This window comes from Festucalex cinctus, chromosome 6 (assembly GCF_051991245.1).
Source record: "Festucalex cinctus isolate MCC-2025b chromosome 6, RoL_Fcin_1.0, whole genome shotgun sequence".
In the NCBI taxonomy this organism is placed as follows: domain Eukaryota; kingdom Metazoa; phylum Chordata; class Actinopteri; order Syngnathiformes; family Syngnathidae; genus Festucalex; species Festucalex cinctus.
Window position 1 is genome coordinate 19,396,899 of NC_135416.1, and position 17,262 is coordinate 19,414,160.

Sequence of the window (17,262 nt, forward strand, 5' to 3'; positions counted from 1 at the left end):
AACACAATATTAACCAGAATGCCATGTTTAAACTAATTGGACACATACAACATATTGTAACGATTTTTGGGTCGACTTACTCTTCAACCTTGCTTCAGTCCATGACTCAATAAATCTACTATCATTACAATACATTACATGACATTTTATTTAAAAGCAACAAATACAAAATAACAATATATATTGGGACACATTTACATACAATACATACACGCTAGTTTACTATCCTCTTTTAAAAGGAAAGTTCCTGGTACACAATCTGGAAAAAAAAAACACCTTCCTACTTAAATCCTTTATGCTGGTCGTGATGTCATCAAGAAGTTGTGATGTCATCCAGAGGGCGTGGCTACCGCTTGACTGCTTGAGTATTTCACCTACACAGTGGCAGTATTGATTGTAAAATGCATGTGTGGGTTATGGTGTCTGACGTGGTTTGTGCTGGCTGGATTGGTAACACCCCTGAGATGGTAGAGGTATCGGTACTCCTCCTGCTCAGTACCGCTACTGTTGTTCTACTCAACTGAATCCAGCAGTGCTGCAGTCATGGTGCCTCCTTCCCACACGGGCTGTTGCTGAGCAGTGCAATATGGAAGCTAAGCGAGGACCAATGTAGTGAAAATGTCTTATTTATACATCCTTTCCCCATCGCCTGATCTTACCAAGTCAAGTTTGCATCTGTCAATATCCAAGTCCCACCTAAGGATATTGCTCAAAGGTCAGCGGCAACACAGCCACTTGGGATCATTGACAGCATTGCTTGTGAGATGATCATCTCTAGTCGTATTTAAATGGATGTCGGTGGGTTTTTTGTTTTTTTTGTGTGAGAGAAATCTGGTTTTGTTTCTCCCAGCCTCACACCTCTTCTGGCTCCATAGGACCCTCGGCACCCTGCGGGGCATCTGTGTGGAGCCGCAAGATGGGTTTGTTGCACATTGGGCACACGCTGCGGATCTCCAGCCACTTGAGCAGGCACCTGAAGAGGTGGAAACCGTTTTTACAAGTCTAAGGAAGACCTGTTTTCATTTGTGAACACATACAAGCTGATACAATTTGATCCTTTAGATCCTTTGATCCATTCTAAAATAAACAGTTGTTACTAACCCTAGAAAGCCAAACGCACGGGACATTTTCAGCCCTCTATTTCATGAGTCTATTTTCCCCAACATTAAAACTCTGACGTGTATCTATTAGGGGTATGCCAAAAAATCGATTTATAAAAGAATCGAGAATCTCATTAAGCTTAAGAATCGATATTTAATATCCCAAAATCGATTTTATTTAAATTAGAAATGAAGAAGGGGAAAGGGCAGTTGTAGCCCACATGCTGTTTTTGTGGAAAAAGGCACTTATAATACAAAATTAATAAATGTTTAAACAAGAAGAAAAAAAAAAGACACTTCAATGTCTATTTATCATTTTTCCTTGTAAATCAGACTGGAGTAGATCATGACAATTTTTTGTATATCTAAATTGAAGCAGAAATCATTTGTCAATCAAATAATTTTGAATTGAAAATCGTTTGAATCGAAAATCGATTTGAATCGAATTGTGAGACAGTCAAAGATTACTACCCCGAGTATCATCTCACACATACATTGCACGGATAAGCCATTAGAGGGCAGTATCACCCAGCTTGTGGCTTTTCCAGCCCCTCCCCTCCCACATTGTGCGACAAGACGCTCCCTCCGTTATTGTTCCGGCAAGATTAGCGAAACGGCATGCACTGTAATGGAAAAGTTGTTAATCTTCCTTGTGATTTCTCGGTCAGGTATTTTCAGGACGCCGATATTTCTCTTCGAAGCAAGCAAAGGGGGCTTTAAAATTTTTTTAGTGAAGGGTATTTTCACTCCCTCACCATGCAATTTTGCCCCAAAACAAAACGAAATACGCATCCCTGTCTGCTGCTGCAGAAGTCAGGAGAAGACGAGTCGCCTCACTCACTTGGACTGATTGTCGGCAAAAACAAAGTTTTTGGACATTGTTCCTGCCAAGCGGGGTAACAATTTATATTACCTCACAATTTCAATGTTTTATTGGCATTTATAGTAAATATTAAGTCAACAAACGAGTGGATGGTTAACTACCCGGAACTATCGTTAGCCTTTGGCTAAAAACAACAATGGAGAACATTACTTTAGCGCACTTAGTGGTTTCTGGTAATTTTGGAGGGATTTAACTGGTCGTATGTGCAAAGTTTGTTCTGTTGGCATTTTTAGTAAATAACAAACGTGTGGTCGGTTAGCTACTAAGAGCTAATTTCCTCCTATTTCGTGGTACAGGCCGTGAGCTCCAACTCTCACTGAAGCAGTTTTCAGTCGAGTATGAAGTGGTTAGAATGAAATCATTCTAAACTATGAAATGTATCTAAACACCAAATAAGTGGGAGTTTTACAGATCTTTTGACACTAAATTGCACAAGTGTGAACAAGTTGTTTCCAGATTTCACTCCAGATACTCACTTCTTGTGAAATGCATGTGAGCACGGGCACACCCCCAGTTCGTCTCTGGTCCTGAATTCTTCCAGACACACGGCACAGGTTTGCTGCCAAAACCAGAGAAACAATGAGGTAAGGCCATATTTTGTGTCATTGTTAATTCATAGAAGTTCATCATTTTTTAAACCAACCAAGCAAACAATAGAACTGTAACTTATGTGATGTTCAATCTACCCATGTTTCAGTGCATAAAGTAAAGGCATTGTTTATTAATTGTTGTTTTCATATAGCTGAGTCTATTTTTGCTTCTTAAAAACCACAATTCCCCTTCCATCCACCTATGCCTTTGGAAAATTTAAAGGTAGTCATTTACAAGACAGCAAACAGAAGACTACTCTTATGATGCGTCTATAAAAAGCACAGTTATTCTTAGCTGTCCTAAATTTTGCCACTTGAAGATCAGGAAGCACTTAGAATATATTTGCCATAAGAGAAAGCGATTTCAATGACATGGCCAGTAAATGTGTGGTGCATGTTAATTACACCTAAGGGTTGAGACTCGTCAATAATTTCGAATGGATAGCTCAACCTAGCTTGTAAAGAGTAAGAAACATTGACTGAATTCGACACAGTCTATCCCAACCTTTGAGCCAAGGCACACATTTGAAGAATGTCATGGCACACAGCCAGACAGAAATGTCACAAAAAGTGGATTACACAGGTTAAAGTATCTTCGACCAACTATTGGAAAAGAAACATTTACTGCTAGCATAGATAGTTTAACTGCAATACATTATAAAAGTAAATAATTTTTGGACAAATTACCATCATTAAAATTTGAAAAGTTTCCAAATATCTCACAGCACTAATGGTTGGGATTCTGTTTAAAAGCAGCAAATATAAATCACATAAAAGCTACAATGACTTACTCCAAGCAGGCTGAGTTTCTTGCTTGCTCCCTTCAGCACCACCTACAGTGGAAAATGAACATGGAAGGATGAACATATAGTGTCATATAGCGTCAGCACTATCATAAATACAACTACTTCAGATGGGCCATATATCCTTATATGACCGAGCTCATATTACTCCTCTGTTTGATGCATAGAAAAGCCGGTCTAAAATTAGCTTCCGAATTGTCGCATTCAGTACACCGATGGACTCTTCTGGAAGGTGGTGTTATGTTGCTCAGCTGAATGAAAAAAGCCTGACATGCTGTGGTAGGATTTAGAGCCTGCCTCCGAGTGTGCTGTTACACATGCAGTTACTCCAATGAGTGACATACCTCATTGTAGCTGAACTGCTCCCTCGTTCCTTGTTGTTTCAACCTGAATGAGACAGAAATAAGACAAAATATGCAGCTTAATGGTATGCGGGAAACGACTTGGGTGAGACATTCTATGAGCACAATTATAAGGCTCCCGTGTGTGCATAAAAGTAGTTAGCATACTACCTCTGTGGGAAATGGGTCAGAGGATGATGCTTACAAGTTGAGTGACATTATTTTTGGAACTCTAGCTGTGGTTAGGGTTATAAGGTCCATTGGAGAAAATGCCAATTATTTACACTTATGCACTAAATTGATTGGCTCATGGCAATCAACACACCATGTGTAGATCTTTTTTTGTTTTTCCACAATTTTTTTTCAGAAGAAAAATGTAGTTTTCACAAAATGCAGCCATTATTCCCATGGACTTTCATTTTGTTTATTTTGTATAAAATGAGGCAATGATGTCGTCTACAGGTGGTTATGCAATAGTAAAGTTGTTTCCAATTTGGATATTTAAAATGGAGCATCATCAGATTCTCCCCCATCTATCCTCGTTGAAAAAAAAATTACAATTGACATGTAACATGTAAACATGTCAATGGTAGTGAATGAGTTAAACCAGGAACGCATAAGTATTCAAAGAAAAGAAATACGGGATACGTTTTTGAATACTGTGTACAAGTGCCCATTATAGAACAGTGCTATCTACTTCACCGCCGTAAAACATTTTTTTTTTTCCATTATGACCGTGAAACCATATTTTAAGTGAAGTCAAGTTTATTTATATAGCCCTTAATCACAAAAGACTCAAGGGCTTTCCATTCCCACAGTTGACAAATATTAACGGCATTCCCCCTGATTGAACCACAAGAGGGCAAGGAAAAAGTTGTTAAAAAAAACATCAGGATTATTTTAATTATGATTATGATGATGATGATGATTATTATTATTATTATTACTGTTATTATTATTATTAATAATATGTCAGACTGAAAGGGGTGTTCAAACAGTGTGGCGCATCTAGAGCTGGTTGGGGGGGCAGGGGTGCCTTGTTCAAGGGCACTTCAAAGGTAGCTTTTTACAACTTGTCTACAGCAAGTTGCTTTTAAAGGTGAGCTTCTGACACCCCATATAAATGTAAAATCACATCATATATAGCATATACACAACAATATTGATGGATAGTTAGTTTTGAAATCATTGCTCAATGAAAATAGTTTGCTAAATTATCATTTAATTTATTTTAGGAGTTTGAGTCTGTGCTATACAGCATATCACTACATGCCCCTCTCATACATTTTACTCATGTAATTCAGTTGATAGAGTATTATATAAATGCTTAAAATTATGTAGCCTACTAATAAAAGTACTGTATTAGGGGTGTTTAAAAAAAAAAATCGATTCGGCGATATATCGCGATACGACATGGCGCGATTCTCGAATCGATTCAATAATCGGCAGAATCGATTTTTTTTTTGATTTTTTTTTATTTTTTTTATTTTTTTTAGGATTCACACCTTGAGCATGGAAGAATGTTATATGAACGGAACATTAAGCCTTAATATTTAATTTTAATGCTGTTCAAACATGAAACAGATTACAACCTCTATAAGACTGAAATTTCAGATAAATAATACATTTTCATATAAATCTTACACTCTACAAGCTTACTGATGAGTATTTTCTAAATTTGAATGAAAAAAAATCACAACAATCGACTTATAAATTCGTATCGGGATTAATCGGTATCGAATCGATTCGTGACCTGTGAATCGTGATACGAATCGAATCGTCAGGTACTAGGCAATTCACACCCCTATACTGTATAGTGAGGTTTGGGTGCTGCTGACTTGGAACATTCTGAATCAGTGGGGAGAATACTTCGAAGACCCCAATTCCATTAACATGCCTTCCCATGAGGAAACAGAGTCTGGAAATTCTGAGGTAGGCTCTCCCATCTCTAGGGATGAGGTCACCGAAAGCTTCTCGGCGGCAAGGCTACAAGGAGAATGAGACCCACTCGGAGGTCCTAAAGGCTCTCTGGATCTTCTTTTGGTTGACACGCCTCTACAATATCTCGGGGACAGTGCCTCTGGATTGGCAGGCCGGGATGGTGGTGTGTCTTTTTAAGAAGGGAGACCAGAGGATGTATTCCAAATATGGGGGGACCTCCCTGGTGAGGTCTATTCAGGTATGCTGGAGTGAAGGGTCCGTGGGTAAGTCGAAACTCAAAATCAGGAGGAACAGTGGTTTTTGTCCTGACTGTGGAACAGTGGACCAACTCTACACCCTCAACAAGGTCCTCTAGAGAGTGCATGGGAGTTCACCCAAACAGTCTACATTTGTTTTGTAGATGGTGTCCTTGACCATGCAGTTCTGTGGGTGTTGCTTCGAGAGTACAGGGTACCAAACCTACTGATACACGCTGTTTGGTCTCTGTCCGGTTTGGTGACTAGTGATTACAGCATCATGTGGTATTGATGGCTTCATCAAGCTGTGATCTCTAACCCTTCATGGAGTCAAGGGTGAAGCGGTCAGGGTTAACATCAGCACCTCCAAATCTGAGACCATGGTCGTCAGTCGGAAAATGGAGAAATGCAATCTCCAGGTCTGAGATGAGATCCTACCACAAATGGAGGAGTTCAAGTATCTTGGGTGTTTTTCATGAGTGAGGGCAGGATGGAGTGGGGCATGATAGGCAGCATCTGCAGTGCTGCAGACTTTGTATCTGTTTGTTGTAGTGAATCTCTCGATTTACAGGTTGATCTACGTTCCTAAACCTTACTTATATGTGCTGTGGGTGCTGGCTGAAAGAATCCGGATACAAGTGGCCGAAATTAGCTCCTCTGCAGGGAGTCCAGGTTCTCACTTAGAGACTCTTAAGGACTCAGAGTTGAGTTGCTGCTCCTCTGCATCAAGATGAGCCACATGAGGTGGCTCAGGCATCTGGTTAGGATGCCTCCTGGACGCCTCCCCGGGAGGTGTTCAGGGCATGTGCCACCGGGAAGAAGACCCACGACACACTTGAGACAAGCTCTTGGGAACACCTTGGGATTCCTCCGGAAGAGCTGGAGAAATCTGGGCTTTGCTGCTAAATCTGCTGTCCCTATGACCCTACCCCAGAAAATGGATGGATGGATTAAAATATAATATAGTAGTGCTTTTGAATTGTTAATTGCAACGATAATTTTGGTGATTTTCCTCAAAGGGCTGTTCAACAAGCTTTGTATTAAAGGCCCATTATTTGTTAACAAATATTTTTTTATTTTTCCCCCATAAATTGCAACAAGTGTGGAGAGCTGCAAATTCGGTCTCATAATCATTTGATGTTTCAAATTGTTTTATGATAAAAATGAATGAATAAAGACTGTAATTAAGAATCAAAGCAAGAAACGGATGGTCACAATAGACCACGTACTATAACGATCATACTCCGGCATAATTTCAAGAAATCAATACATGCTTTGCTGTCTCAAATTCTTCCTCACATATATCCTTCTCCAATTCCTTTCCAGTTAATAGTTATTCAGAATAGTCGAGAGCACTGTTTCTCAGCCCCGGTCCTCGAGTACCCCTATCCAGCCTGTTTTCCATGTGTCTCTCAGCCAACATACCTGAGGATCGTTATCAGGCTTCATGCAAGCTTGCTGATTAGCTAATCGTTTGAAACACCTGTGTTGCTGTGGGCGACATGGAAAACAGGCTGGATAGGGGTACTCGAGGACCGCGGCTGAAAACCACTAGTCTAGAGTAGACCAACCTCTGCTCTAATTTCTTGTACCTACCGGAAAAGGTAGCAGCAGAAGATGAGACTGAGCATAAAGACGAAGAGGCCAATGCCCAGCACAATGACATACACATTGAGTGGCAGGTGATACATGTCAGACGTCATGCTGCAGTCGTGTTCAGAGCTCAGAGAATTCAAACTGCACAGGCATCCTGCCAAAAAGAGATCAATATGTTAAGAGCATGTACTTTCAATGAAATCAAATCAAATCAAATTCAGAACCCGGACTGACTTTGGAATAGTAAGATGTACAACATCATCGTTAGTTTACCATAAGCATTTCATGGTCGCTGATGTCATAAAACGTAACCACGTTGGGTCAGAAGTACTTGGTGATACTGCTGAGATACAAGTGTGTCCATGCGAGCTGTGGCCTTGGAACAGTGGTGGCAACCCTAAGCCTCGTAGGACTGCCCTTTAATTGGCTGTGAAGTAGACAAATGCAGCCAACAGACAGCCGACACACCACCATCTGTTCCCCAGACTCAATAGAGTAGTGTAGTAAAGTGTGTGCATGTGCGACAGCACTTGGGGGTTGAGGGTTGGAGTGTGGAGTGTGGTGTATGTCTGTGTTCATTTGAAAGACCAGAAATGTGCATGTGTCGGGAGGGGGTATGGGGGGGTATTTAAAGCGAGAATGAACTTGGGACCAAAGGGCCATTTGGCAAAACAATAGCAGCGGAAGCCCCACTTCCACTAGCCACATGTGCCCCTATTAATTTGCAGCAAGTTTGCCAGCCTCGAACTGTCCATGTGTCTCTCTTCAGAGTCAATGAATGGGTACAGCTTGCACTGTGTGGGAGGTATGATAATTTGACATAGCGAGAGGTTGGGGGATTTCAAGAGAAGGGGGTAGGGAAACTTAATGAGAGATAGACTACATGGGCAAAATGGATACCAGGCCATACATGACAACTAAAAAGGGACTGAAATAAGGAGTTGTCACCCCTCCAAAGCTTCCACACTTTTTTTTTTTCTTTTTTTTTTAGCGTGTTAGAATGTATGTCTGTGTGGCATTTTATGCTCATTGATCTAGAAGAATATGTGTGAGGTTTGGTGGGCTTGAAAGAGGACCTGCCTCGTCTTTCTTCTGGTTCATCTCTAGGGTGGCCAGATGCCCCGGGTTTAACCTGGACGGTCCCGCTTTTGAGTCTTGTGTCCCAATCCTTGGTGGATTTCGCCAGTCTCATTGTTTTGTCAAACATTTACCATTTAGTTTTCCGCAGGACCCATCCCAGCATCCCCGGTTTGTTTGTTTGTTTGTTTGTTTGTTTCGGGGTGATAAGGGTTAGGGTTAGCAAGCCAATTGTTTGGGCTGTGTGTATGTCAATCACACAGTTGTCATAGCAATTCATATGATAAAACGATAGGGAATTTAACTGTTTAATTCTTTCCTCTTTACTTTCACATTCACATTTGTGTCGTACCGGAACTTGAACTACTTCCTGCTTCCGTGTGTAAGAATCATGGGAAATGTAGTCAGACTGAAAACGAGCTGACCATTTCTGACGGTAACATTTCCAATGTTACAATGTGAGACCACGAGGTAACACCATGACCAAGCAAAAAGGTTGAACAATGGTGAGTTCATTGTCTTGTTTAGTGCTGTTGAACTGTCAACCAAGATAGCATTTAGTATTAGCTAAAGTAACACAACCACCGGTCACAGATTAACTACTGATTAAATTTGTTATACGAGTAAATAGTTCCTGGTGAGAAGTATTTGACAGTGAAATTAGTGTCACGTTTTTAAAATTGAAAAATCTGCTCACCCAAAGTTCATCCCAAAGTTATTTGATTAATTCTCAAGTTCTTCCACACCAAACTCTTCCATTATGCACCTCGCATCAAGCTAGAACAGAACATGGCCTTCCCCAAACTGTACCCACAAATTCGGGAGCTTAGAATTCAGCAAAATCAGTACTCAATTCAGAATCGAGGCTTACTATGGGTGGGAATTTGATATGATTGCTTGATTGTGAAATGTTGTCCACATTGTGTACACACACACACACACACACACACCTACCCCCCCACCCCACCCCACCCCCACACACACACATACATATACATATACATATACATATACATATACATATATATATATATATATATATATATATATATATATATATATATATATATATATATATATATATAATTATAATTTTTTCCCCCCAGCAGTGATAGCTGTATGACCAAGTAAACATGATGTTGAATGCATCTTTTTTTTTTTGAGTGCTCACACACAAAACACTCGGGCCTTTGTGATTTTCATCCATCATGTGGAACCAATAAACAACGAAGCAGAAACGGAGGCTATGAGCTATAAGTACACAAAATACGTGCCAGGGCCTCTTTAGTATTAAGCAGATGGCAGAGAAATCCACTCACTTACCGTTACACCATTGGAATGGTTGCATGAAATTTGATTCCTGGGGCAGCAGCAATAAATTCAGAGCCTTTAAGAAGAAGGCTGAGCCTGAATGGAGGCCAAATTCTTGGACTCGTGGCTGGTGCCTGGGATCAGTCACTGTGTGCTGAGCTCCTCCAATACAAGCCTTAAGTTTTTCAGATTTGCTCAGATTTCCATAAATCCTTGAGAGGTGTGGTTTTGTTGGCTCAGCAGTCTGCACGGCCCAGCATTCCCAAATCTGGATTAAGCACTCCGTGTTAAGATTGGGATACAAGAGTTTGGACCACGTCTGAAAACCTCATGTGCTCTTGGATGCCAGCATGTATGATGTCATCAGAGAAGACAAAGAAATGTTGTTGTGTAGCTTGGACTGTCTCTTTCCTCATACCGTGGGTTATTTCGCAAGTTGTTGTCAAAATGCGAATCATGCGCAGTCATATCATCAACAGCACAGTCAATGTTGACACTCAAAGCAGACAAAGACCCTCTATGACTTGTATTATTTTTTTTGTCTGCAGGATTGTCTCCAATGTCATCTGCCGATCACAATGACAGTCGATCAATGAAGGTAATAATCTGCTTTTAGTCTGCTTTGTCGTCCCCCTCTAAAGCTGCTTTTTTTAACAGAGGATTTTCGCAGCTTTCGTTCTGCCCCCTCTCATGTCCTCTGCTGTCTCCTTCTTCAGTCCACTGATGTTGCAGACGGTCTTCCACCTCAGCGTAGAACCTGAAGATGAGCTCCCTCAAAGGCCAAACAAAGTCAGAACCGCTCCGCACGATGGTCTTGAGGCTGGCATTGCTGTTTTTGCTGCTGAGTGTGTTTGTTTCTCACTCCGTGCATGTGTGTTTGTGTATGTTTGTATGGGGAGGGGAATCCTTTCTCCAACCATCTGCTCCTTCAGATGGAAAAAAAATTAAGACAAAGGCGGTGTATGTTGGCGAAGAGTGTATCTGTTGCAGTCAGTCTCTCGCACGTCCAACATGGCACGCGTCTCCTCTTCCTCTTTCAGTCCAAAATGGTTTTTAAGAGTGAGCCTGCAGTCTGCTTTTTCCCTCCCAACGCCTCCTGCACTGCTCTGCTCCGCTCTGCCTTGGGTTTGTAAACAGATCCGCGCTCATGTGACCATCCGTTTTGCCTCGCAACTCTGCTCGGCCTCAGCCCTCCCTCTGCCTCTGTCCTCCAATCTGTAGGCAGAAGGAAGGCAGAATGAGCCAGACGCTGACGAATGGGACGCCTGCAAGCATGCTGATGTGTGGCTGTGTGCGTACACCTCTCATGTATGTGAAAGGGAGAGCAAAGAGGCTCTTGCAGCAAAGTCAAGTAAGGGAGGCCCCGGTCAGCTGCATGCATGCATGGCTGATGTCCTTACAAACAAAACAATGACATTTCTGCCAAGTAGACGTCAGCCGGATCGCATACAGGACCTTACCCACCCTTTTACTTTCTCCCACATATTTTGATTGTGTATTTATTTTTATTTTTTTAAGTTTCTCAGACTTGCGTTAATTGAGCAAAAGTCATTCCTGTGCTATTATTACCCTTTACAAGCTAGTCAGAATCCACAATAGCTTCACAGAGAATGATAAACAATGCTCTGTCATTGAAGTATTGATTAAATTGAATTTTCTATTTTGAGGCAATTCAATGTGCTTTCTACAGTCTATATTTGTCTCCAACCGTTACCATCATCCTCCACTCGCACATAATTGTATTGAGAGAGTTGTAACAACAAAATTTAGCACCTATCTTCCAAATGTCAATATATCCTCTTTATTTCATGGGTGGAACTGCATGTTTGGTACTGTAATTGCAGTTGTCATTAGTATCATACAGAGCTTTTTCAAAAATAGTTTTCCACTCTCCTTTAGATAATAAGACAAAAGCCATCTCGTTAGCTCTTACAGCTAGTGAGCCTACAAACAACATTATTGCAGAGGACAAACTAAGTAAGGATGCATGAAGGTGACAAAATGTGAAAGAGAATAACCTCTGCTAGAGAAATAGCAAGCTGGACAAAGACATGCTTACCACCCCCCCCCCACACCAGCCACCCTTGGTGCCAGTCCACTGAGGGGGAGAACAGCTGCTGGGATACTGGGCGAGCTGTCAGACGGTCAAGGGGAGTGCTGCTTCGCTAATCCCCAAGGGGGAGGGAGGGACAACAATGGGATCCAAGCCATTTTCATTCAGCCCCCTCCTCCCTGTCCTCCGTTCGTAATGTCATTGCAGAGGAACAGCTGGATTGTCCGTCCCGATGTAGCGCATAGGCTACGTGCAGCCTGTAGTGAAAGGCTAAAAGCATTGTTAGTGCTGCCGACTCGTTACAAGCTGCTGTAATGTTACAGGTGATCAGTGTCATGCATTCCTATTTTCACACAGAATGAATTTCTTCAATGCTGAATCGGGGGCTTTACAAAATAAGAACGTAAAGCGAGCTAGACAGATGCAAATGTTGACCTTATGTTCAAGCAGCAGGTAAATCGCAACCTTTTCGTTTGCATAAATCACACATTTGCCTGACTGCAGATGTAGAACACCAACTGCCCTCACATGCGTGTTTACATGCCCCTATTTCAACATGGTTCTGTCCTGTTATCACGGGATTTTTCATGGTGGCCTTTTTCTTGAGAGCAAACCTTTTTGAGTGTCATGATTTATTGTTAAAGTAGCGATTAATTCAGGAGCAGTTTTTTTTTTCCTCTCTGCAGCCTCTCTTTTGGCAGCTATGGCATATTTAGTTCCACAGCGTAGAAGCTGTTTTGAAGAGAGACATTAGACACTGCAAGTTTGCCAACACTGAAAGCAAAACTTATTTTCATGGACTATATACATTTAAACATTTTATGGTATAGTATGTATGTAATGTGTCAAGATCAAGAATTCTACCAATTCTGGCCCCAACATTATGTACATTTGCAGAATGTATTGAATGAACTGTACAATACACATGCTCAATTGTGATTGACACTACCAAACAGTTATTCATTTAACAATATGTATATCATTGTATGTGTAATTTGCAGTGGTTTAGAACTGCACTGCAAACGTGTCAACACCTCATATAGTGCCTTTCTAAGATATTTTAAACCACAATAAAAATTACAGTATCCCCAAAAAGTTGAATAAGCTCTGTAATTCCATTCAAAACTTTCATAGAGTATAGATTCAAGGCCCACAACTGAAGTTATTTCAAGTATTTATTTGTTTATTTTTGACATTATTTGGGCTTCCAGCTCATAAAAACCATGAAAACAGGATGTCAAAACATTAGAATGTAAAGAAGTCACCATGCGTTCTTGCCAGTCTTTTGAATGGAAAAAAAAAAAGATGGATGGATGGTATTTTCAAAACAATATGTCAGTCTTTAATAGTTGGGAATCCTTTTGCCTTAATCACTGCCACAATGCGCCGTGGCATTGCCTGAGGGTCCTGGAAGCCCAGGCTTGATGCTTGCTGTCAGCGCTTTGTTTTTGGGTCTGGTTGCCCTCATTTCCCTCTTGATAGTACTGTATCGTGGTCCTTGTTTTCCTCTTGTAATGCAGTACTATCAGGAGGAAATTGAGGGCCACCAGAGCCAAAATAATGTAAAAATAAACAAATAAATACTTGAAATCACTTAAGTTGTGGGCCCTGGATCTATACGCTATGAAAGTTTTGAGTTTTTGAATGGAATTAAAGAGATTGTTCAACCTTTTGAGGATATTCTGATTTTTTTGACGAGCACATTTCACATACATAATTGCGGATATTTCATTATAGCTTTTCATGGGACAACACGGAAGAAATGACACTTTGACACAATGAAAAGTAGTCAGTGTTGTATAGCTTATATAGGTCATATAATGTACAGTGTTCCCTCGTTTTCCGCTGGGGTTAGGTTCCAAAAAATACCCGCAATAAATGAAATCCGCGAAGTAGTTAGCTTTATGTTTTACAACTCTTAGAAATGTTTTAAGGCTCTAAAATCCCCGACCGCACAATTTATACACTTTTGTCATTGAGGCATTTACATGTTCTCACGTTTCTCTCTTGTTCAAACATTGACAATGTTCAAACCTTCATAAATTTTATAAAATGGGTATATTACTGTAAAAAAATATGCAAAATTGCACTTAAAAAAAAATCCGCGAGACCGCGAAAAGTGAACCGCGTTATAGCGAGGGAAGACTGTACATCTTTGTACTCCTCACCTTGTTACATGCTTGACCCCATTTGAACCAAATAAGTTTATCTTGGTCTCATCAAACCACATGCCATGTTTCCAAGACACTAGGGAGGGAACATGATTTAACTGTTCAATATGACATTTTCACTTAGGGGTGCCCTCACTTTTGTTGCCAATGATTTAGCTATCGATGGCTACATTTCATTGTGTCAGTGCTATTTTGTCATTGTTGATCCATGAAAATATCTTATAAATACATGCAGAAATGTGTGGGCCTGTTACTGTAACGTACTGGAAATTATTTCAGCACATATCAACCAAACATTTGTGATACTCTCTGGAAACCAAAGGCATTTCAAGCATGTAGTCCTTTGTCCCTTTGAGGTCAGACTTTACTGTAATACACCGCCCATTCCTTTTTCTCCACATTATGGGTGTGGCCATTTTCAAACCCATTTGCTGCTCCACTGCATGTTTCCCTTTTCAGTTGGTCTTTGTTTTCGCCATTTATCTGCTCCTTCCTCAGCGCAAGAGCTGGTTTGCAGGTGTGCCAGTTGCGCAAAGCTTTATTCATGTCATCCTGAACCCTTATACCCAGGAGCTTGTCTTCCTCATTCCTTCTCTTATCATCATCTTCATAATCGCCGTCATCCTTGCTGGAGTGATGATGTAAGTTGCGCATCTCTCCACTAATATTCTCAAAGTACTGATAGATGCAAACCTTGGCAAAGCTCTTGGCGTGCTCCTTACAGGTCTCGTCGAACATCTTGCGCTCAATGTCGATATAGTGAGACCAGTATTTGGTTTTGAGGAAAGCAGCTTGGGTAAAGCAAGGTCGAATCGCACGAATCAGGAATGCTGTGAAGGTCATCATGAGCAAAAACATCCAGCCACAAGCCTGTGGAATAGAAATGTGCATTAGTCACAGAGCCAAGCATTGTGTCCAATCCTTAGGTTATCAAAAATACTTGATGCTTTTGAGAGATGTTCATGTGCACGACTGTTCAAGGCGCTATAATAGAATTATCTTCTTAAGCAGATCAGTTAAAATCTGTTCCTATCTTTCTTTCAAACCATAGCATTGCTTTCAGCAGATCAAAGCACGAAAAACCGAGTGGGTGTTTTGGGTGGATGAAAATAGGCCCGAGTTCCATGAATAATACATTTGGAGGCTTATCTTTCTTGTTATTAAGCCAATAAAAGGCCCCATTCAGCTCCAAATGTGGAAAGAAGTTAGTTAACTTCACTAAAGCGCAGGAAATGAGATTTGCTATGTCATCATGTAATATGATTAAACTGCATAACTTGATGAAAATGTTGCCAATTTCGGGCCAGCAACCTTGTCAAACTGTATTTATATTGAATGGCCAACGTCAAGACATGACTTCAAAGGGATAAAACGGGATGGAAAATTGGCAGTAATAGTTTGTATTACAAGAAGACCCCTGGGATTTAAACAAAAAAAAAAAAAAAGAAAAGAAAGAAAAGAAACAATTTTAATAATCATCCAACCATCCCTGATTTGAGGCAGCAATAATATAGTATAAAAAGTATAAAAAGATGAACACACCTGTGATATGCATTTGATGTATCGGGATGCTGCTACTCTTATTTCCTGATGCTCAAACAAATCTTTACATGGAATCTTTGCAAGCACTTTTATCTTCTCTGTCTCGGACATCCCCTTGATGAGACTATAATTGCCAAACCTGTCAATATCCAAATTGATGCTGAAAGCACAGAGGAAGCTCTTGCCGTCCATCAGAGTCACCGACACCCAAACCGCGGGTGCTATCAAAGATCTCTGCGTGATTGAACAGAACATGTAGCGAAGGATTGACGGATCCTTTGTCCTCTTTCCCGTGGGCCTTCTCCACTCCTCTGCTAGCACCGACACATTATTGTTCAAGACAAATCCTAATAAGAAAAACCAAATCGGTGGGACGATCAGCAGCCCGATCCCATAGCTGTAGTTGTACTCCGGAATACACGGGCAGCTGAACTCAAAGGAAGAGTACATCTGTGCACTAGCCAGCGCCATGATACCGCAGATCCCATTCATAAAAGATTCCTGGTTGGACTGAAGGAACTGGAACATCATACGCAATTTATCCATCTTTGCGCGTATATTGGGGCTTCAACTCCAGAGTGATGCAATCTGTGAGAAGAGGAACATCAGGATGTTCACACAAATGGGTGATTAAAAAAAAAATAGTTAAGCATAATTGTACTTTACTTAATTGTCAATGCATTACTATATTTAGATGAGAATTGTCCAAAATCTGTTACAGTATTTTGTAAGCATTGGGTTGCAACTAAACAAAGAGGATTAACTACAGACAGAGCCTCCGGTTTATTCGCCCTTAAGTGCTATTTAAGTACTAAAAAAAATGCATCATCAACACTTCATGGGGTTTGGCCTTTAAAGCTTCACATTATGTTCTTGACGCTCATTCTGAGACAGTCTACAGAAAGTGGATGAACCTTGAGCAAAAATGAACAAAAATAGAAGCACTTACTTGCTTTAAAGGAGGCGCCGGAGGAGACGCAAAGCCGACATATTTAAATTGCCCATTTAAAGTCATCAGCAGTCTTTTTTTGTCTGTTTACACATCGTGCATCAGACTGACGGAACACTTCTTCTCAAACCCTCTGTCGGATTGTTCAAAGTCGATCACGTTGTTGGTCATCTTGTCCCACCCCTCGTGAGCACCTGTGCTGATGGTGACATCACCAAAGATTCTCTTTCACCATGTTATGTGTGACTTTAAACAAAGACAATATTTGTTGCATAACATGCACTTTACACAGCAATGTGAGAGTTTAAATTATTTGTTCTTACTTTTTAGTAGATTAGTGTACGCGTTATTGTTAAGAATTCAGAGCACCTGAGACATGCAAAATAGGCACAAAGCATTCAAATGTCTGTGGCTTTGCTTGAAAAATGTGGTTGATTGCTCAGAGACAACGGCTGGAAATATTTACAGAGAAAAGAAAACACTTAGCTTCTGGTGTTAAAAGTGTGTTTGAAATTAGCCAAAAATACAATTCACTGACAAACTAAAGAAGTAAAGATGCTTCTCTCTAATTGTAGACACCAACTACATTCTCACGTTTGTGTACTGCTATATGGCCCTGTGCATAATCTTTCAGATCAGTTATTATACTTTGAGATCTGCTCATCGATA

General features: G+C 40.6%; 2 protein-coding genes and 1 long non-coding RNA gene across 3 annotated transcripts; 1 reads left to right on the plus strand and 2 right to left on the minus strand.

Moving 5' to 3' along the window:
* Positions 1-124: 124 nt before the first annotated feature.
* Positions 125-11,063, minus strand: LOC144020732 (RING finger protein 122). Its single transcript, XM_077524486.1, has 6 exons — positions 9,891-11,063; positions 7,491-7,644; positions 3,721-3,763; positions 3,365-3,406; positions 2,460-2,542; positions 125-973 (listed from the first exon to the last, which is right to left on the minus strand). The coding sequence occupies exons 1-6, from the start codon at positions 9,913-9,915 to the stop codon at positions 853-855; spliced, it is 468 nt and encodes a 155-aa protein (XP_077380612.1). The 5' UTR covers positions 9,916-11,063; the 3' UTR covers positions 125-852.
* LOC144020734 (uncharacterized) lies at positions 1,648-11,554 on the plus strand. The gene is made up of 5 exons (XR_013283956.1): positions 1,648-2,567; positions 10,427-10,476; positions 10,595-10,667; positions 10,919-11,003; positions 11,100-11,554. It is a non-coding gene; the product is annotated as an uncharacterized LOC144020734 (long non-coding RNA).
* A 2,775-nt stretch (positions 11,555-14,329) lies between these two features.
* calhm1b (calcium homeostasis modulator 1b) lies at positions 14,330-16,190 on the minus strand. Its single transcript, XM_077524487.1, has 2 exons — positions 15,645-16,190; positions 14,330-14,972 (listed from the first exon to the last, which is right to left on the minus strand). The coding sequence occupies exons 1-2, from the start codon at positions 16,188-16,190 to the stop codon at positions 14,460-14,462; spliced, it is 1,059 nt and encodes a 352-aa protein (XP_077380613.1). The 3' UTR covers positions 14,330-14,459.
* Between the last annotated feature and the right edge of the window lie 1,072 nt (positions 16,191-17,262).